The 22703-nt window shown below is 40.2% G+C and overlaps 1 protein-coding gene across 1 annotated transcript in view; it reads left to right on the top strand.

Moving 5' to 3' along the window:
• LOC124596338 (SUN domain-containing protein 2-like) overlaps nucleotides 1-22703 on the top strand; it is a 170604-nt gene that overhangs the window by 124608 nt on the left and 23293 nt on the right. Inside the window, exon 5 of the mRNA XM_047135441.1 lies at nucleotides 9690-9796. Coding sequence (XP_046991397.1) covers nucleotides 9690-9796 — 107 coding nt within the window. The remainder of the gene's footprint in view (nucleotides 1-9689; nucleotides 9797-22703) is intronic.

The raw sequence follows: 22703 nt of genomic DNA, 5'->3' as shown, positions 1-22703 counted from the left end.
TGGTAGAGTAGTCAAAGAGGCAAAAATTATGTGGAATGACAATAGGAAGAAACTTGTAGTTCAGTGCCAAAGAAAAAGAATGTATCATTAACACTAGAAGGCTCAAAAGTCACAGTCCCAAATTCAGTTGTGGAAAAATTCAATGAATTCTTCACCTCACTAGCTGAAGACCTCATTGAAGTACACTGTCAAGGACCAGTCCCAAGTTTCTCCAGCAAGTCAGTGACCTTCAATGCTTCTATGTATGTGTATGAAACAAACCCCAATGAAATTGTAAGTAAAATTAAATCATTAAGCAATAAAATGTCAAGTGCTCTTGATGAAGTACCTAATTTCATATTAAAAGCATGTGCTCACCACATAGAAAACCCCTTGGCAAAAATTTTCAACCTCTCTTTAAAAACTGGTGTATTCCCAGATATTTTTAAAATAGCAAAAGTTACACCACTGCTAAAAAAAGGTTCTTCTGAAAAAAATATCAAACTACTGACCCATGTCACAGTTAAGTTCCTTCTCAAAAATTCTAGAAAAACTCTTCTATGACAGGCTTTTAAGTTTCATAAATAAATATGCACCTCTTACAGTACAACAACATGGTTTTAGAAAGTCTAAATCTACACAGACAGCAATTTTCGAATTCTTAGACTGCATTTTAAAATCCCTTGATCAACATAAATTAGCTGCAGGTATTTTTCTAGATCTATCAAAAGCCTTCGACGTCCTGGACCATAACATTGTGCTCGAAAAATTAGAAAGACAAGGAGTAAGAGGTGTAGCACATAGCTGGTTGTGTTCATACATAAAAAACCGCAGGCAGAAAGTATCACTTCAGTATGAATTCAACAAAATGAATAAAACAAGAAACAACTCCTTTCTTTCTAGGGAATTACCAATAAAATATGGTGTACCACAAGGCTCAATCTTAGGTCCACTACTCTTCTTGATTTATGTGGACAACTTAGTTGAATATATGAGTCCCACAAAAACTATCCTGTTTGCCGATGACACCAGCATATTGCTCACTGGATCCAGTCCAGAAACTTTGCGGTCCACAGCAGAAAGTTCTATGAAAAGACTTTCTGAGTGGTTCACAAAAAACAAACTCATTATAAATACTGAAAAAAACTGTGTGTGTCGATTTTCATTTAATTCCTCCAACTAATCAAATGTCTGTTCAAGCCCAATTAAAAAATGATCCCCTAGAAAATGTAAGTGTCACAAAATTCATGGGTCTTTGGGTTCAGCAAGACTTAAAGTGGGGGACACATATAAATAACTTATGTAGAAAACTATCATCTGTGTGCTATGGCCTAAGAATTTTAAAGGCTACAACAAGCAAAACAACAGTATTGCAGGCATACTATGCACAGTTCCACCCACTAATCCGAAATGGGACCATTTTCTGGGGATACTCAACTCACAGTGTAAAGGTTTTTAGAATGCAAAAAAGAGCTTTAAGAATAATTTGTGGCCTTAAAAAGGAGGAGTCCTGTAAATCCCATTTTACTGAGATTGGTGTTCTAAATGTTCCAAGTTTATTCATTTATGAAACTATCTTGTTCACTAGGAACTACCTCCTGAAAACAGGCAAACTGATACAGAACAAAAGTGTACACAACTATAGTACCAGAAGGGAATCAAATACACATCAAAAATATCACAGAACAACCACCCATCAGAGGAGCATAATAAATATTGGTGTAATACTACACAATAAGATATCAGAGGAAATAAAAAATACTACTCATCCAATATTTAAAGCTAAACTAAAGGCATTTCTAATAAAGCACTGTTTCTATTCTGTCAGAGAATTTCTGAATAAGTAACAAAATTAATTGTAGTAGGTATCTAATTTTAATTGCTAATACTATGTATTATTGTAACTTATCTTTGACTCGTCCAATATCAATTGTACATTTTGTGCTATATGATAAAACTGGACCAATAAAAAATCAAATCAAATCAGATATTCCTTTTCTTCTTTTTTATAGTTTATTGCATATATTTCAAATTGAAAAATAAAAATTCTTATGTTCATTTACCCTCAAGCTTTCCTCACTTACCATACGAATTGCACTGTTCACTGTTTCATTTAGATATATATATATATTTATCTAAAAACAAAGATGATGTGACTTACCGAACTAAAGCGCTGGCAGGTCGATAGACACACAAACATACACACAAAATTCTAGCTTTCGCAACAAATGGTTGCTTCGTCAGGAAAGAGGGAAGGAGAGTCTTCAAATATGTCTGCTTGTGTCTGTATATGTGTGGATGGATATGTGTGTGTGAGCGAGTGTATACCCGTCCTTTTTTCCCCCTAAGGTAAGTCTTTCCGCTCCCGGGATTGGAATGACTCCTTATCCTCTCCCTTAAAACCCACTTCCTTCGTCTTTCCCTCTCCTTCCCTCTTTCCTGACGAAGCAACCGTTTGTTGCGAAAGCTAGAATTTTGTGTGTATGTTTGTGTTTGTTTGTGTGTCTATCGACCTGCCAGTGCTTTCGTTCGGTAAGTCACATCATCTTTGTTTTTAGATATATTTTTCCCACGTGGAATGTTTCCCTCTATTATATTGATATATATATATATATTTACTGTAATAAACCGGGCATAGTGTGCTGCACTACAAGCAGACATAAGATTAATCATTTCTGGCTTCCTGTCCTCTCACAGTGCCTTAATAGAACCACCAAGCATGGGTAAAAAGTGCCCGTACATTTTTCTTTTATTAAAAAAAATCAAAAGAAATATCCTTCCATGTTTATGGACCTTTTTCTGTTTATCTTTCACCTTACAAAGTACTATAATGTACATTTACACAGTTAAAATATTAAAAATTGGAATTAAATAATACAACTTTTATGCAAAGGCATATTTTGCGCTAGGTTGATACTACCTGTATCCATAATTCAAATTGTATCTAAATTTCATTTTACAACCTCAGCATGTATTAATACATGCAGAAAACTGCCATTTCTTCAAGCAAGTTTATGGTTACTTCTTTATTGCCTTTACATACTATCTCCATTTGTTTATTTATATATACAGACTCCTCTATATGTAGAGTTTATCGGTATCCTTGTAAGAGTAATGCAGGATACACCATTTCGCGAGCAAGGGTGAATGTCGTATGTAAATGACAGTATTCTCTCCAGCTGAAGTGTGTTTCTGGAGATGTTTTAATATACCATAACGTACATTTGTACATGTGTTTTTATTTCTGTTTTTGAAACTTTTTGTTGAGGGCGAAAATGTATTTATTCTGTTATTAGATCTCAGAGTGAATAGAAATTTTGAACAACCTGTCTATTTGAATGCAGACTTTTATGTTTCTAGTTTTATACAAACTCCCATTGTCCGTGTTTTGACCAGTGTTGCTTGTTATACCTTTCACTAGACAAAAACCGTATGTTAACTTATCCACTTTTGGACTCCCTATATCAGTTCTGGCCATGGCATGCCAAACTTCATGCAGGCTGGTTGTGCGGCAAGCATGTGGTTCAAGGCTCAGCCTGTCTGGACTTTGTTCATTCCTTCCTGGTAGTTAGCGTTGCAGTAAGGCATTTTCCAGTTGCCACAACTCTCTTCAGTTCAGCAAAATCACTGTGTCAGTGCTGTTTACCCTTCATTATTTGTTCATGGTATGAAGGTCATTCACAGGTCCAGTGGCTGCTTGCACAAAAAGAGGAAGTTTAGCAATCTATTGTCACTAGCCTTCAAAATGATTTGGAATGACAGAAGAGATGAATGAGAATTCCCAATATATGAGGGTTGGAACCTTAGTAGTGGCAACTATTTATATACAGCTCGTACGTGTTTCAAAGTTTCACTGACCTTCAAAGTAGTCACCTACATTGTGTATAAACCATTGCCAGCAATGTGGAAGTTGTAGGATACTCTTAGCAGTGCCAGTTGTGTTGACAGTTCGAGCGGTGCAGTCTATTGCCTGACGAATTTGTAGCAGTTCTTAAGTGAATGCCATGAAGGGTTTCCTTCAGTTTAGAAATAGTGTTGAACTTACAAGGGCTTAAGTCAGGAGAGTGCAGTAGGTGGTACAGCACTTAGCAGCCCCATCAGTCAATGAAATCAGTAACAGCTTGCACTGTAAATGCTTGAGTATTGGCCTGCAAAATTATGGTCATATCCTGCAGAAAGTGTCATCACTTCTGTCTCTAAGCTGGTAGTAGGCTGTGTTCAAAAATGAACAGCATAGAGACAGAAGTGATGACACTTTCTGCAGGATCTGACCATCATTTTGCAGTACAGTGCTGAAGCATGTACAGTGCAAGCTGTTACTGATTTGTTTGAGTGATGAAGCTGCTAAGTGCTATACCACCTATTGCACTCCCCTGGCTTAAGCCCTTGTGAGTTCAACTTGATTTCTAAACTGAAGGAAACACTTCACAGTATTCGCTTCAGAACTGCTACAAATTCGTCAGGCAATAGACTGCGCTGCTTGAGCTGTCAACACAACTGGCACTACTAAGAGTATCCTAAGACTTCCACATTGCTGGCAATGGGTTATAGACAATGCTGGTGACTAATTTGAAGGTCAGTAAAACTGTGAAACATGTATCTGTTTCATATGAGCTGTAAATAAATAGTTGCCACTACTGAGGTTTCAACCCTTGTATATTATGCAGTTGCATAAGTGATGTCTAATGCAAATTTTCTATGAGGTGATATTACAATTGAAGTGTCTTGGCTTACGGCACTTTCACAGTAAGTCAGTTGATGACACTCAAAAATCAATTTATTGACACAGTCAGTTATGGTCACAAATATAAGTTCCGCAGTCCACTGGCAGTTCAAAACAAATAAGGGAAGTCCTGAAAATTCCTGGCGGATTAAAACTGTGTGCCGGACCGAGACTCGAACTCGGGACCTTTGCCTTTAGCAGGCAAGTGCTCTACTGACTGAGCTACCCAAGCACAACTCACGCCCCATCCTCACAGCTTTAATTCCGCCAGTACCTCATCTCCCACCTTCCAAATTTCACAGAAGCTCTCCTGCGAACCCTGCAGAACTAGCACTCCTGGAAGAAAGGATATTGCGGAGACATGGCTTAGCCATAGAAGGTAGGAGACACGGTACTGGCGGAATTAAAGCTATGAGGACGGGGCGTGAGTCGTGCTTGGGTAGCTCAGTCCGTAGAGCACTTGCCCACGAAAGGCAAAGGTCCCGAGTTCGAGTCTCTGTCCGGCACACAGTTTTAATCTGCCAGGAAGTTTCATATCAGCGCACACTCCGCTGTAGAGTGAAAATTTCATTCTAAGGGAAGTCCTTCTTGGAAATATAGGAATGACTTCTTTGACAACTGGAGTTCTTGGAAAACAACACAAGCAAATCTCTCCAAGAAACTATGTTCTGAAAAGTTGTCTTCTTAGACATCAACAGTAGGCAGAAAATTAAAGTCCCATCTCATGAGCAATACAAGGAGTTGCAGCATTAGAGTCCACAACCAGAGCAGTGGGTTGCAATGTGTGGTGGTCCTGGGTGGTAAGGGGGACGTCAAGTCTGGGTGGCAGCGTGGTGCTGGCAATCTTCTAATTCGGACAGTGGAGACAGAGCTGTCTGCTGCTTATAGGGCAAGGACAGTTATACCCATAAGGCAGATGACTACCAAACAGCTGTTGGTCTTAGGATGTGGGCTCGGACTTGCTGAAAAGAATGACACATAGGATATAAGCAGAAGGTCTGTTGATGTGGCACCCTTTACTGTTCATGTATGTGCCTTCTGAACTAGCATGCTTCCTGCAGTTCAGGCAAAGTTCAGCTCACTTTGGGCAGTGCACCTGCGGAGCTGGAGCGATGACCCACATAGCAGTGCTATGTTGCAGGTTGGCGGCGATGCAGGATACCCCACCAACATGCCAACAATATCATGCACAAAAGATTTAAAGATTTAGTTGACAATGAAAGAGAAAAAAATTGCAACTATGGACAGATGGGTTTCATTGTTCAGTGCATCGAGAAGCAACTTGTGTTAAATTTGCTGGCATGCAGCACATGAAGAAACTGATTGTATGAATACCAAAGTTTCTTAAGCCACATGCATTATAGTTGTAACAGTTTTTTATGAAACTCAACAAAGAGTGCAGAGACTTTATATATCATTCCAAACTATGTTTGTAAAGTCAAGGGGCATATATGGAACAATTTTTTGATTTAAAATTCACTATTGTAGAATTTATTAAGGAGAATGGAGTGCAGGAATGCAAATTTCAACGTCCAAATGGATTGCAGACCTTGAGTTTTATGTGCCCACTACCCACAGCAAGACATTGCAAGGTGAGAATTTGATAGGGATGCACTTAAAAAGAAAATTATATTGTGGAAGGGACATATTCTAACAAATAACACCCAACTATTTCTCTAAGTTTGGTGGCATTAAAGAAAACACAGGGTTTCAAGATCTCATTGTGACCTTACAATGGCAATTTCCTAAACATTTTGAGAACACTATCAATCTTACATGTGTTATTGAGACCATTTGCCATTTCGGTTGAAAGTGCCCCCTCGCATGTACAACTGTAACTGATTGATGTACAAATTCTTATTTTAATGACAAAACCTTTTGCTTTAAAACTGTCCAGGGCATCTGCATTGTTTTCCTCAGGCATAATTTTCCTATCTCCATAATGAGGTTGCAGAGTGTAGCAAGATTTTGATCAACGTATTTGTGTGCAAGACCTTTTTTCAATTTTGAATGAAAGTCTGATACATTCACACAACAAATCACATACACATGTCTGCTGTCTCCAAGCACTAAGGCTTGGCTATGACTGCGTCTGACGTGAGCTGCAGTTCAGCTGGTGTCGGTATTTGGGGAGGGGAGGGTAAACTGAGTAGGGGTGGTGGGAGACACTAGTGCTGCCTGTGGAAGCCTGCTGGGAGCTTGCAGGGAACAGGATAGACTGCTAGGTCAGGTACAGCAATGGGTGACTGGGATGGGAGGGGAGGGGGAGTAGAGAAGAAAGAAGTAGAGAAGGGGAAGGACTTGTAGGCACATTGGTGAGATAGAGAGTGGGTGTGTACTGAAATGAGATCAGGGAAGGGGATAGACAGGTGGAGGACAGGGACTAAAGTTGAGGCCACAGAGGTTACAGGAATAAATGTAGGGAGAATTCCTACCTGTGCAGTTCAGAAAATTTAGTTTTGGTGAGAAGAATCCAGATGGCACAGGCTATGAAGCAGTCATTAAAGTGGAGCAATCATTCTGGGAGGCATGTTCAGCAACTGGGTGGTCCAGCTGTCTCTTGGCCATAGCTTAGCAGCACCCATTCATGCAGACCAACAGAGTTGGTTGGTTGGTTTGGGGAAGGAGACCAGACAGCGTGGTCATCGGTCACATCGGATTAGGGAAGGATTGGGAAGGAAGTCGGCCGTGCCCTTTCAGAGGAACCATCCCGGCATTTACCTGGAGCGATTTAGGGAAATCACGGAAAACCTAAATCAGGATGGCCGGACGCGGGATTGAACCGAATGCTCTTATAGAATGCAGCAGAGTGGTTGCATCTAAATTTATACGTCACATGGCTGCTTTTGAAGGGGTAGGAAATGCCAGTGACAGGACTGGAGTTGGTGATTTGGGACAAGTCTTGCAGCTGGGTCTATTGCATGGATAGGAGCCATTAGGCTAGGGGTTGGGAGCAAGGGTGGAGCAGGGACAGAAAAGAGTATCGCATAGGTTGGGTGGCTGGCAGAACACCACTGTGGGAGAATATGGAGGATAGTGGGGAGAATATTTCTCATTTCATGGTAGAATGAGATGTAGTCAATCCCTGTCAGAGAATGTAATTCAGTTGCTCCAGTCCTGGCTTGGTACCGAGTCACAAGAAGAGTGCTTGCTACCGGATTGTGGGCGTGTGTAGGTCACTGGTGAGAGAAGACTTGGAGATCTGTTCCTGGACAAGATTGGGAGTATAATTTCAGTCTGTGAAGGCCTCAGTGAGACTCCATGGCATATTTGAAGAGAAACTGCACATTACTGTAGATGCAATGACCATGGATAGTTAGGTTGTACAGAAGCTACTTCTTGATATGGAATGGATGGTAGCTGTTGAAGTGGAGGTACTGTTGGTGGGTTTGATGTGTATGGAGGTACTTATGTAACCATTCTTGACACTAAAGTCTATACTTTTTGAACTGTTATGTACTATGTAAAGCTTTAAACTGCTATCCATACCACTTGTATGTTACGTATGTATGTTATCTGGCAAGCAAATGCTAAATCACATTTTATAATCCATTTTCAAATAGAAACCATGTGACTTACAACATACAAGCTGTGTTCAAAAAGAAACCAAACTTTTGAAACAGTGCACCAACCAGCAGAGAGAGTGTGCTGCAGCTACTGAGTGCACCTAGCCGCAGGTTTAGACAACAAACTGCTATTTGCCTCGTGTCACTCAGACATTTAGCAAACAAACCACAGCCAGTGAAGTAAGCTCATGTATAGCATGCTTGTCAGTGTAGTGCAATGAAGGGGCTTGAAGAACAATATGTGTGTGTGAAATTCTGCTACAAACTTGTCAAAACTTTCACAGAGACATTTCAAATGCTTAGCCAAGCATGCAGGGAGGACTGTATGAGACACACAGTGCTGTGAGTGGTTTAAACATTTTGAACAGGGCAGAATGTCAGTCTGTGATGATTCCAAGTCTGGACATCCTCCCACATCAACAGATGAAGGCCATGTGAATATCGTTTGTGCAGTGATTCGTGGAAATCGTCATATAACTGTTCGAGAAGTTGCTGAGGAGGTAGACATGAATGTAGGATCATGCCATCAAATTTTGAGCAAAAAACTTGAGATGCATTGTGTCGGGGGGCAAAATCCATACCGCATTTGTTGACTGAAGATCAGAAATAGACCTGTGTTGAAATGTGCGATGAATTGCTTGCCGCTCTTAATGATAATGAGATCTTTCTTAAGAACATCATAACAGGTGATGAGATGTGTGTGTACGGCTATGATGCTGAAACGAAGATGCACTCATCGCAGTGGGTGGCCAAAGGGTCACCTCATCCAAAAAAAAACATGCATGAGTTGGTCAAAGATCAAGGTGATGTAGGTTGTGTTTTTTTAATACAAAGGCATTATCCGTCATGAATTTGAGCCATGTGACCAGATGGCAAACAAGGAAGTCTACCAGGGAATCCTAGTGTGCATGAGGGATGCTGTGCACAGGAAGAGGCCTGGATTGTGGGGAAACCACAGTTCGATGTTGCATCATGAGAATGCACCAGCTCACATGTCACTCCTTGGCTGCAACTGTCTAGTCAAACACTACATTCCCACTGTGTCCCATCCACCATATTCTCCAGACCTATCCCTAGCAGGCTTTTTCCTGTTTCCCATACTGAAAAACACATTGAAAGGATGTCATTTCCAAACCATAGACGAGGTACAGGACAATGTGATGAGAAACCTGCACCCCATCCCACAAAATATGTTCCAGGAGGCTTTTCAAAACTGGAAGAAATGATGGGAATGGTGTATTAACAGCCAAGGGGACTTTTTTGAAGGGGACAATACTTAAAATGTTCTACAATAAGCAATAAAGCTGATACAGCAAAAGTTCAGTTTCTTTTTGAAACCACATGTTTCAACACATTTACCTCTATTTTATAAACAATCATAGTTTCTAGTGTAAAAGCTAAGACTATCTTCTTTTTCACAGGAGGAAGTGTCATCACTACTCGCGGTACACAGACAAAACAGATCAGTGTATCATTGATGGGTACATCACTCTGTACCCAGAAGAATTTGCCCAATCGTATAATACAGGTGAGTAATACCAAGTAAATGTGAAATAAAATTGTGGTATTGTACTCCAGAAAAGTGTAGTTATTGAAAAATGTGTATTTAACTAAAAAGCAGTTAGTTTTTCACTATTGGAGAACAATTAAGGCTGAGTATGAAAAATTAATTTAGAGAAATTTCTTCAAAGAAGCTCAGATTCAATACAAGAATTGGTGTTTTCTTTTTATGTTTTGATCTACATCACTGAATAGAGTGAATGATAAAATGTAAACAATTTTCAGTATGATTCTCCAGTTTCTCCCAGCGTATTTGTTGCTTGAACAGTCCACGGGTATACTGCCGGTTCACAGTGTCCAACGGGCACAATATTTCGGTGATCAGACATGTCACCATTGCCAGGTGCACTGACGAACTGAGCTCCTGAGGGCGGGCGGCCGATTTACAACTCCCAGGAACTATTTAAACTTCATCTTAAACTGGCCAATCAGTTTAATTCGTGGACCTGGGACTGGGTGGATGGTGTTACCTGAACGACAGCTGATTCTGCACATAAAAAGGCCACTGGACGTCAGATTTCAAAATTCTCATGTCTCTCGGATAAACCATCACTGGAGGCACCATGCAAGACAATCATCAATCTCACTGACATGGAGCTGTATCATGAGGCAGTTTCGGTTCTGGAGAAGGCGCTCAACTTTGCTCCCACCTCTAGGTTCACGCCGGTGCGGACATCATCAGTGCAGTGGAACAGGTTGTAGCGCGATTACCATCTGAAGCAGCAGAAGAAGTGCGTCGGGAAACTTGCCAGGCTCTGACCAGAACTAAACCTACGAAGACTAACATTACCAGTAGAGAAAGGGCGGCCATTCAGGACCTAAGAGAGTGCTCTGAGATTGTTATCTTACCTGCTGACAAAGGCAATGCCACTGTTGTTCTTTCCCGTAAGGACTACATTGAGAAGATGCAGCGTCTGCTAGATGACGACTCCTATAGGAAGATCAACGCTCACCCCACGAAGAAGGTGGAGAACAAGACCTGGGCTCTACTCAAGGACGTGGATCTACCAGAGGGGGACGCCAAGAAATTGTCACCTCAAGGACCTGTACCACCAAGACTTTATGGACTCTCTAAGGTCCACAAAGAAGGGGTACCTATGCGCCCGATTGTCAGCAACATTAGGGCACCTACTTACTTGCTGGCAAAATATCTGGCTGAATTACTTAGACCCTATGTAGGTAAATGCTCTCACCATATCCGTAATTCCATGGATTTCGTGAAATGTCTCGACAACTTCAGACTGAAAGACACTGATATCCTAGTGAGCTTCGACGTGGTTTCACTATTCACCAGGGTGCCTCTACGAGAGTCAGTCGAGCTTATTGGGTAGAAATTTGACGAGAAGACCACCAAACTCTTTAGGCATGTTTTGACCTCAATGTATTTTCTGTTTAGTGGGGAATACTATGAGCAAACGGATGGAGTCACAATGGGCAACCCACTCTCGACGGTGGTCACTAATTTGTACATAGAGTATTTTGAGGAGGAAGCCTTGGCATCATTCAATTGGAAACCTACTTGTTTCTTCCATTATGTCGATGACACGTTCGTCATCCAGCCCCATGGTAGGGACAAGCTCCTGGATTTCCTTACACACCTAAACTCCACACATCCAAACATCAAATCCACTATGGAGACCAAAGCAGAAGGAAGATTACAATTCCTGGACATCATGGTCAAGAGAAGAGCTCATGGTACCCTGAGCCACGGTGTGTACAGGAAGAAAATGCACACTGACCTGTACCTGCATGCAGACAGCTGCCACCACCCTTCTCAGAGGAATGAAGTACTAAAAACACTAGTACACAGGGCGTGCAGCATCTCGGACGCAGAGAATCTGGCCCAGGAATTGGAACACCTCAAAACCGTGTTCCGAAAAAACGAGTACTCAGAATGACAGATTAGACGCCTTCTCCGTTCCACCACCACAGCACAACCTGTGGAGACGGATGAAGTCATGGAAGAAGAGGTAGCCACTGCCTTTATTCCATACAATGGCGCACTATCAGGGAAAATCGGCTGTATATCGTATATTAAAGAAACACCGAGTAAAACCCGTCTTCTGCCCGCCCAATAAAATACGGGCATTACTGGGAAGTGTGAAAGATGACCTCGGTTTGAGGAAAGCTGGCATATACCAAATTCCCTGTGAGCGTGGGAAGACTTATATCGGACAAACAGTATGCGCCATCGAAGATCGTTGCCGAGAACATCAAAGGCACACTCAATTGAAATATCCAAATAAGTAGCAGAGCACTGTTTATGTGAGGAACACGAGATGGATTATGAGCGTACCAAGATCCTGGCTCAAACCTCTAAATATTGTGACAGTGTTACAAGGGAGGCTATCAAAATTCGCACCAGGGAAGATCTTATCAACCGAGATTGCGAGATAGCGTCTACAATCTCAGCAAAGCTTGGGACCCGGCATTGAATGTGACTAAGAAGACTCTCAGCAAGAAGTATGAACTGGCAACCAGGGCGGACGTAGCAAGCACATCGACACTACAACAGATTCTGACGCCCATGTCTTCGCGACCACCGGCGCGCAGGCGCGGACGGCGAAGAGAGCGGCCCGCAGGGGGAGGGGATTTAAATCGGCCGCCTGCCCTTAGGAGCTCAATTCGTCAGTGCACCTGACGATGGCGACATGTCTGATCGCCGAAATATTGTGCCCATAGGACACTATGAACCAGCAGTATACCCGTAGACTGTTCAAGCAATTTTCAGTGTGTCTCATCCATGTGTAATCATGTTTGAAATTGTTCTGGGAGTAGGCAAAAATATGGAAACACCAGAAACACAACACATTACCCTGCATAATGTGCTATGACCATTGGCATTCATAACAGCTTCCAGTTGCCTGAGAATGGATAAATACAGATTCTGTATGATTTGCAAGGGAATATTCTATCATAGTGGCAAGTTCAGGTAATTTTGGTGGAGATGGTTAGCAATCACATCCTTCTCTCCAAAGTACACCACGAAGACTCAATAAGTTTGAGATCTGGTGACTGTGGTGGCCAGGGGAGACGCAACACTTCATTCTCATGCTCACAAAACAGTCTTGGATATTGTGAGATGTGTGAACAGGGCTCTATCGTCTTAGAATACTGCATCACCACTGGGGAACAAACATTGTATCCTGGGATGGACTTGATCAGCCAAGATGGTCACATAATCCTTGGCAGTAATGCATCCTTGCAGAGTCACCATAGGGCCTGAGGGATATCAGATATGACTGACTAAATCATCACTGTTTCACTCTTTGGACATAAACTCAGCCAGAAGTTTTAAACTATGTGAAACAAGACCCATCCAACCAAACTACATTTTTCGATTGCTCCATAAGCCAGATTTTATGGCTTTGTTACAATAGTTTCCTGTTATGAGAATCTGCATCACTGATGAATGGTTTTGGAATTGCAGCTCACTCTCGAATTCCCTGTTAACAGAACTTCATTTATGTTGCTTTTTTGGTGAAAGTGGACATTGAGTTGTGCAGTGGCTTTTGCATCTGTTGTCCTCTATTTTCATTACAGTTCTCTTCAGTGACCATCTGTCACTATAACTCACCACACCCTTTCATCTACGTTACAACTTAGCAGATGATGTCTTTCCACTTTCCAAAAATGCTGTATAAATTTTTGATAAATACCTTTTGAAACACCAAACAGTTCAGCTACCTTGTTTACAAAAGCACCCACCATATGAGCACCAACAATCTGCCTAAGTTCAAATTTACTTAGCTCTGACATAATGTACTAACAACTACACAGAATTCTGTTCTGATGATGACTCATATTTGCAATGTGTTGTTGACATTGCACAGGTTCCTTTCGTGGTCAAATACAACTATGCAACCTGCAGGCCTGGCTAGCATCGGCACACATTTCTTCAATGTTTCCATTTTTTGTCCAACAACTGTAAGTTTTGGGTAAATAGTGTTTGGTTCCCTGATATCATTTTTTAAAATAAAATATCACTGAGTCAAAATGCAGCATGGAACCAAAATCTTTTGATTTGAGTGACACACAAATTGCTTTCTGTTATAAAGAAATGTATAATAGGTTTTGAAGAAATGTATAATAGTTCCAAAAGGCATGTTACTGTTTTGAATAGCAGAGGGTTTTCCTGTTATCAAACACAAGGAGCTTCAAGAGTGAGGAGTTTTCATTGATTTATTTATTCATACAGTGTGTGGGGCCTCAACCAATATGCTATCAAGCAGTACTGAGTAGATACTCTCTGCCAGTTGAGTATAGACTTGACCTGTGTTAGATTAGGACTTTTTGACCATAGCGGTACATATACTTTATGTAAATAAAGTACTGAACTCTAATGTAGTGATTCACATCATATGTTGTTGCACCACCCATCCATGCTCGAGTTTCTCCATGCATGGCCCCCAACTACTGCATTGTGCTGTATTTTCTTGCATTACTGTCAAGTCAGTTACCATGCAACAGCAATACAGCCCTTATTGCACTCTGTTGCTACACATTTTGTGTGAGCTGACTGTGATTTTCCTGCATCATTGTTTCACATGTCACACTACAATGTAGAACATTTCTGTGCAAAGCCTCAAACTGTGTTCAAATCTGAAACAATGCCATAACTATGTAGTGTACTGGCAACCCAGTGCATTTACAATGTTCCACTCCCCTATCAGTGTGCAAGAAATGGCTTGTTTGGACATGGAATTCATAATTGGCATGTTCGGTGCTCTACAACAGCACTTTCAATACTCTCTACAAGACTTAAATTCAGGTATGAAGTGTCATTACAGTGCCGGATGGAGACACACTATCCAGCTGGTTAGATAATGTGCTCTTATTAACACTTTGTTTCTACTGCGCCGCATTTGGACCATAAATATTTTCACAATTGTGCATTTCAATCAGTTTAACTGCGCTCAGACATGTTTTTCAGTCCTCCTGACTTCTGTAATTAACAATGTTCAACCAACACCACCGATAGAGGCTGCCATCTTGCCTCACTGTGGTTCCGACTCATCCACTGTGGCAAAAACCTGAAAATTCATGAGTCCAGCCAAACATTACCCCCCTCAATGCTCTCACTACCATGCCATTCCAGATGTCCAATACATCATGACTCCACCTGACCTTGCTGATGAAGCTGGCATCGCCTCCCCAATGTTGGAGTCAGCTGTGATGTCACAGCTTCATCTGAATGACACCTAGATGACATACATGACTTGGCCCAGTCACTGCCGTATGAGGAAACAACACTTCCCTATAGTGGCTGCCCATGCAATAACAATTTGTGTGGTGGATGCCAATCTCCTGCCATGCATATTTATGTTGGTTCCACCATTGTTTCATCTGTTCTGCACTCAGGTGTCAATGGCCATGCATACTTCACCAGTGTGTTGTGTAACCAACATTGCACATGCTGAATTGTAGATGCTACCCGAGGTGATCACCTACCGGATATGGCAACACTATCAATGACAACATTACTGCAGCATTTTTTCTGCCTGGAGGACAATATACTGCACTGGACAAAACATTCCAGAGGCATACCATAGTTCCACTGACAGCTAGTGGACGACTTGTTACACACAATAAGCCACCTCTGCAACATCTGTTCCCTCCTGAATGTCTGCAACAACTTCGTGACCAAGTCATGGCTACAATTTGTTGTTTTCAATTAGCCCTCTCTCACAACAGACGACAACTGCAGTGCATGGCATGTAATCTGCTGTCCTTGTCTCATCTATGACTTCCCAACCAGATAACTTATTCTCTACAATCTCTGTGGGAAATGGTCTGGCCATACCTCACACCAGCAATGCTTGTGGCTTGGTTAGTCGCGTGCATCTTCAACACCATCCTGTGAGAAATGGTCCACTGCGCACCATCTCTCAGCCAGCCATGATGTAGGTGATCATGTGCACCTGCATGAAGGTGACCACACTAACATTCCACCCACCTTCTCTCCTCATTCCTTGCTCCACTCCAAAGGGTTCTGTGCGGGCTCGACTCGGGAGACTCCCCAACACTTCATCTCTGACTATCAAGTGGTGCTGAGTAGATTCTATGCCAGTTTAGTCTGAACATGATCTCTGTTACGTTAGGACATACATTATATACATAAAGTAGTGAATTCTAATTTATTGATTCATGTCATGTCTTATTGCACCCATCCATACCCAAGTTCCTGAAAATGTGACCCACTGATCCAGTCCCATGAGAGAGAACTCTCATGAATAAAAATAAATCAACTCATGCATTGCATTAAAGGCACAACTAAGATAAAATGATTCTGCAGACACATTGATAATTACTATTACACTTAAATTATTTCTCTAGGACACTTGTCACACACCACTCTGACCTAAAATTGGCACAAAAATCAGCTATTATACTCAGCCGTTAAAAAGAAACAGTTCCTGGAATTATACCTTTGAGTACTTTTGATAATTTGAATGATCATGTACATCTTATAAAGCAAAAGGACTTCCTTCCTGAGATATGATAGTAGACTAGTTCGCATAAAAATGCCAAAGCAAACAAGGTGTGCACATGTTGCAGAAATGAATATTACAAGCACATTATACATTCTCAATTAAGCAGATTTGAGATGTTACAAGAAAGTTTGACAGAAGAGATGATCAGGTAAGCCTTGTGGAGCAACAAGTATTTCTCTTGAGCTACTTCAAAAATCAACATAACATTATGCATAATGTAATAAAAACAAATAGAATTATTGAGTAAAATGAGATTCTGGCTTCTAAAATTCCTATTCAATAAATTGAGAACATAATAGTTGAACCCAGTCTTTAACTCTATAATATACCTTAGAATTCTGTAATGAAAGAGGGGCCTGAATAATTAATTAATGGAAAAGTCTCCACAATGCCGCTGTATTTTTGTGGATCGAGGAATCAATTTTCTGGACCCTTCATCTGTGATAGGGGAATTAAGCATGCTGAACTATATATGTTGACAATCATTTGATAATGATAGATATATTGTGAGCTGCTTAAATGGGTTTGAATGGGACGTGCCTATAATTAGACGACACTTGTTTGTCTCCATTTTTACTGTATGTTATTAAGTATGTCAAAAAGTGTGCCTATTCATTGTTTGATTACATAGGTAGGTCAAGCATGGTCTGATGAAGTTAGCAGAAGATATTAATGCTCTATTAAAATCATTACTATGCACAGTAAAATTAATAATTTTAGGTACCTAAGGTACCGAGGGCATGCAGCTTTACTGTATGATTACATGATGATGGCGTCCTCTTGGGTAAAATATTCCGGAGGTAAAATAGTCCCCCATTCGGATCTCCGGGCGGGGACTACTCAAGAGGATGTCGTTATCAGGAGAAAGAAAACTGGCGTTCTACGGATCGGAGCGTGGAATGTCAGATCCCTTAATCGGGCAGGTAGGTTAGAAAATTTGAAAAGGGAAATGGATAGGTTAAAGTTAGATATAGTGGGAATTAGTGAAGTTCGGTGGCAGGAGGAACAAGACTTCTGGTCAGGTGACTACAGGTTTATAAACACAAAATCAAATAGGGGTAATGCAGGAGTAGGTTTAATAATGAATAGGAAAATAGGAATGCGGGTAAGCTACTACAAACAGCATAGTGATCGCATTATTGTGGCCAAGATAGATACGAAGCCCACGCCTACTACAGTAGTACAAGTTTATATGCCAACTAGCTCTGCAGATGACGAAGAAATTGAAGAAATGTATGATGAAATAAAAGAAATTATTCAGATTGTGAAGGGAGACGAAAATTTAATAGTCATGGGTGACTGGAATTCGAGTGTAGGAAAAGGGAGAGAAGGAAACGTAGTAGGTGAATATGGATTGGGGGACAGAAATGAAAGAGGAAGCCGCCTGGTCGAATTTTGCACAGAGCACAACATAATCATAACTAACACTTGGTTTAAGAATCATGAAAGAAGGTTGTATACATGGAAGAACCCTGGAGATACTAAAAGGTATCAGATAGATTATATAATGGTAAGACAGAGATTTAGGAACCAGGTTTTAAATTGTAAGACATTTCCAGGGGCAGATGTGGACTCTGACCACAATCTATTGGTTATGACCTGTAGATTAAAACTGAAGAAACTGCAAAAAGGTGGGAATTTAAGGAGATGGGACCTGGATAAACTAAAAGAACCAGAGGTTGTACAGAGATTCAGGGAGAGCATAAGGGAGCAATTGACAGGAATGGGGGAAATAAATACAGTAGAAGAAGAATGGGTAGCTTTGAGGGATGAAGTAGTGAAGGCAGCAGAGGATCAAGTAGGTAAAAAGACTAGGGCTAGTAGAAATCCTTGGGTAACAGAAGAAATATTGAATTTAATTGATGAAAGGAGAAAATATAAAAATGCAGTAAGTGAAACAGGCAAAAAGGAATACAAACGTCTGAAAAATGAGATCGACAGGAAGTGCAAAATGGCTAAGCAGGGATGGCTAGAGGACAAATGTAAGGATGTAGAGGCCTATCTCACTAGGGGTAAGATAGATACCGCCTACAGGAAAATTAGAGAGACCTTTGGAGATAAGAGAACGACTTGTATGAATATCAAGAGCTCAGATGGAAACCCAGTTCTAAGCAAAGAAGGGAAAGCAGAAAGGTGGAAGGAGTATATAGAGGGTCTATACAAGGGCGATGTACTTGAGGACAATATTATGGAAATGGAAGAGGATGTAGATGAAGATGAAATGGGAGATAGGATACTGCGGGAAGAGTTTGACAGAGCACTGAAAGACCTGAGTCGAAACAAGGCCCCCGGAGTAGACAATATTCCATTGGAACTACTGACGGCCGTGGGAGAGCCAGTCCTGACAAAACTCTACCATCTGGTGAGCAAGATGTATGAAACAGGCGAAATACCCTCAGACTTCAAGAAGAATATAATAATTCCAATCCCAAAGAAAGCAGGTGTTGACAGATGTGAAAATTACCGAACTATCAGCTTAATAAGTCACAGCTGCAAAATACTAACACGAATTCTTTACAGACGAATGGAAAAACTAGTAGAAGCCAACCTCGGGGAAGATCAGTTTGGATTCCGTAGAAACACTGGAACACGTGAGGCAATACTGACCTTACGACTTATCTTAGAAGAAAGATTAAGGAAAGGCAAACCTACGTTTCTAGCATTTGTAGACTTAGAGAAAGCTTTTGACAATGTTGACTGGAATACTCTCTTTCAAATTCTAAAGGTGGCAGGGGTAAAATACAGGGAGCGAAAGGCTATTTACAATTTGTACAGAAACCAGATGGCAGTTATAAGAGTTGAGGAACATGAAAGGGAAGCAGTGGTTGGGAAGGGAGTAAGACAGGGTTGTAGCCTCTCCCCGATGTTGTTCAATCTGTATATTGAGCAAGCAGTAAAGGAAACAAAAGAAAAATTCGGAGTAGGTATTAAAATTCATGGAGAAGAAATAAAAACTTTGAGGTTCGCCGATGACATTGTAATTCTGTCAGAGACAGCAAAGGACTTGGAAGAGCAGTTGAATGGAATGGACAGTGTCTTCAAAGGAGGATACAAGATGAACATCAACAAAAGCAAAACAAGGATAATGGAATGTAGTCTAATCAAGTCGGGTGATGCTGAGGGAATTAGATTAGGAAATGAGGCACTTAAAGTAGTAAAGGAGTTTTGCTATTTGGGGAGCAAAATAACTGATGATGGTCGAAGTAGAGAGGATATAAAATGTAGGCTGGCAATGGCAAGGAAAGCGTTTCTGAAGAAGAGAAACTTGTTAACATCGAGTATAGATTTAAGTGTCAGGAAGTCATTTCTGAAAGTATTCGTATGGAGTGTAGCCATGTATGGAAGTGAAACATGGACGATAAATAGTTTGGACAAGAAGAGAATAGAAGCTTTCGAAATGTGGTGCTACAGAAGAATGCTGAAGATTAGATGGGTAGATCACATAACTAATGAGGAAGTATTGAATAGGATTGGGGAGAAGAGAAGTTTGTGGCACAACTTGACCAGAAGAAGGGATCGGTTGGTAGGACATGTTCTGAGGCATCAAGGGATCACCAATTTAGTATTGGAGGGCAGTGTGGAGGGTAAAAATCGTAGAGGGAGACCAAGAGATGAATACACTAAGCAGATTCAGAAGGATGTAGGTTGCAGTAGGTACTGGGAGATGAAAAAGCTTGCACAGGATAGAGTAGCATGGAGAGCTGCATCAAACCAGTCTCAGGACTGAAGACCACAACAACAACAACAACCTAAGAATTTATGTAATCTCTTTAGGATATATGTGTTGGAACCCATACTGGTGGCAATCTATAAGTGCTTGGCAGTGTAAATTATTTATTTATTTATTTACATAGTTTACACCCACATTGGAGCACTAAAATCAAACATAACACAACAGAGTCTACAATGATTAAGTTTAGGTCTTAGTAGTCAGCCATTTCTTCGTTTCCCAAAACTTCTCCATTCGCTGTGATCTGGCTGCTCGTTCTTCTGCATATATGACATACTTCTTCCGTTCTGATGGTTTGAATGTCAGCCATGTGTATTTGTTCTTCAGAAGCAGTTTCTCTTCTCTGAGTTGAATTTGGTGTGTGGTGATGTTCAGTTCATCCAGATCACTTTGAACTTCTTTAAACCAGATGTTTTTGGTTTTACTGTTCCAGAAGTAGTCAAAAAGTTGCTTCAGGATTCTAGTATCTGATAGGGGAGGTATGTGGCCAAAAAGTGCAATCCTTCTTTTCCACATTGTATTAATAATGGATTCACTTTCTTCATGCACTACTGAATTGGGCAAAAGTCTCCATTGCCCATTAACTTGATGTTTCTTACTGATAATTGTTCAGAATATTCTTCTAACAACTTTCTGCAATTTGTCAGTTGTTGCTTGAGTATTTAGTCTGAATAGTGTTTCACTTGTATATGTTGCTTCCAGTTTAAAGATGGAGGAGTAATGTCAAAATTTAGCATTTATTGAGACAGATCATTTTTTGTAGGTTGGCCACGTGGTTCTCTGCGCTCGCTGAAGTTTTAATGTTCTACTACCTATTGATGCTCTTTCATTAACATTCCAGGTAATAATCTCACCAAGATATTTAAACTTTTTTACTACTTTAATTTTTTGATCATTATAGAGTAAGATATGGGATGTGTCAATTGGGAAGCTGGGCATCATTTCTGTTTTCTCAAATAAAATTTGCAATCCAACCTTTGCCGCTAATCGTTCTAGTTGTTCTACCTGAACCTTTGCTTCATCAGTATTGTTTGCTAACAGCACTAAATCGTCTGCAAATGCGAGGCAGTTAAGTCGAATCTTTCTTCAAATCTTAACAGATGGTGGGCATATCTTGTTCCATCCACGCATGATTTTCTCCAGCACACAATTGAACAATAATGGAGACAATCCATTGCCTTGTTGAAGGCCATTATGAATCTCAAAAGGTTCAGAGAATTCATTTCTGAACCTTACTCTGGCTTTAGTATTTTGAAGGGTGGCTGCAACGAGGTTAACAAGTTTCTGATGTAAACCAAATTGTTTAAGAATTGACAGTAGAGATTCATCTTGGATACTATTGTAGGCTTTTTTAAAATTGACAAACATGATCACTAGTTTCTTGTCCCTAACCCTTTGATGTTTCATTAGCCATTTGAGACTAATAATTTGATCAGTACAGCTTCGTCCTGGATGAAAGCCTCCTTGATATTTGTCTAGTTCACCATCGAGCTGTTCATGAATTCTGAAATAAATATAACATGTAAAAGTAATAAAAGAAATATATAAGGAATCTAATGAATGTACATTTAACTAATTAAATATTAGTCACTTCCTTTTGTGGACAATAATTTTAATGCATCATTATTTCTATCATGAAACTGAAGTGCATTTTTTTTGTCATTTTCATTTTGTTTCGTAATGATCTGAATATTTTTTCAATATGCTTTTAGATTTTTACTTGTTAAGCATGGTGCACCATTTTGATATAGTCTTAACAGACTAGAGAATCTTCAAAAACTGTCAGCAAAAAAGGCTAAGTTCTGTATTATGGCCCATTTTATGAATTAGTGTGCTTTTTTCTTGACAGAAGATAATTTACATGCTATCCAGTCTCTGTTCCTCATTATGCGCAATTTTACTCTAATATATCAGTGACTGAAATTCATTCATAGTTCACGCATTCATAGGGAAAATAGAGTTAAAAGTGTCATAAGCCTATACTTAAGGACATAAATCATTCTTCTACCATGTCTGTTTCATAAACATCTTCACCATTTTCTTCCTGTGACTTCTACCCTGGTATCTCAAGAAATTAGTAATTATTCTGTTGGACATTATTTTTCATTTATATTATAATTCTAAATTCATAAATGTAATATGAGGCACAGAAGGGCCTTTCACAAACCAATGAAGTATTGAAGTTAACAGCAAACAGTCTTCTTGTCAAAGGCACAAAAGTTTGATATTTTGCTACCAAACGAAGTGGATAAATTTTTGAAAGGCAGCTTAAGCAGCTGATTATGCAGAAATGCACTATATACCTAGGAACTGACATTGCTGTTACAACAGTCAAGCAAAAGTAAACAGACAGAAATACACCTACATGTATACAAATGGACATCAGTAGGCAAGAAGAACAGTGTAGCAACTTTCACACATTTACTCTGTAAACCTGTTTGGGGGAGTGTTTATTAGTGCCTGTAAAATTGCCAGTAAGGTAGAGGAAATTAATGGGTACTGTTTTGATGTAGCATTTCCTATCAAAATCCAGTAAGAAATGGTTAACTTTAGGCGTACAAATATATTGCTAAAGTAAAGAATAGTTGCTTGTATACTGCAGATCTAAGGGCAAGATGTTATTTCAAGACTATTGCAGACAATATAAAAAA

This window comes from Schistocerca americana, chromosome 2, assembly GCF_021461395.2.
Source record: "Schistocerca americana isolate TAMUIC-IGC-003095 chromosome 2, iqSchAmer2.1, whole genome shotgun sequence".
Classification (NCBI taxonomy): Eukaryota; Metazoa; Arthropoda; class Insecta; order Orthoptera; family Acrididae; genus Schistocerca; species Schistocerca americana.
This window is presented reverse-complemented; position numbering and strand designations above follow the sequence as displayed.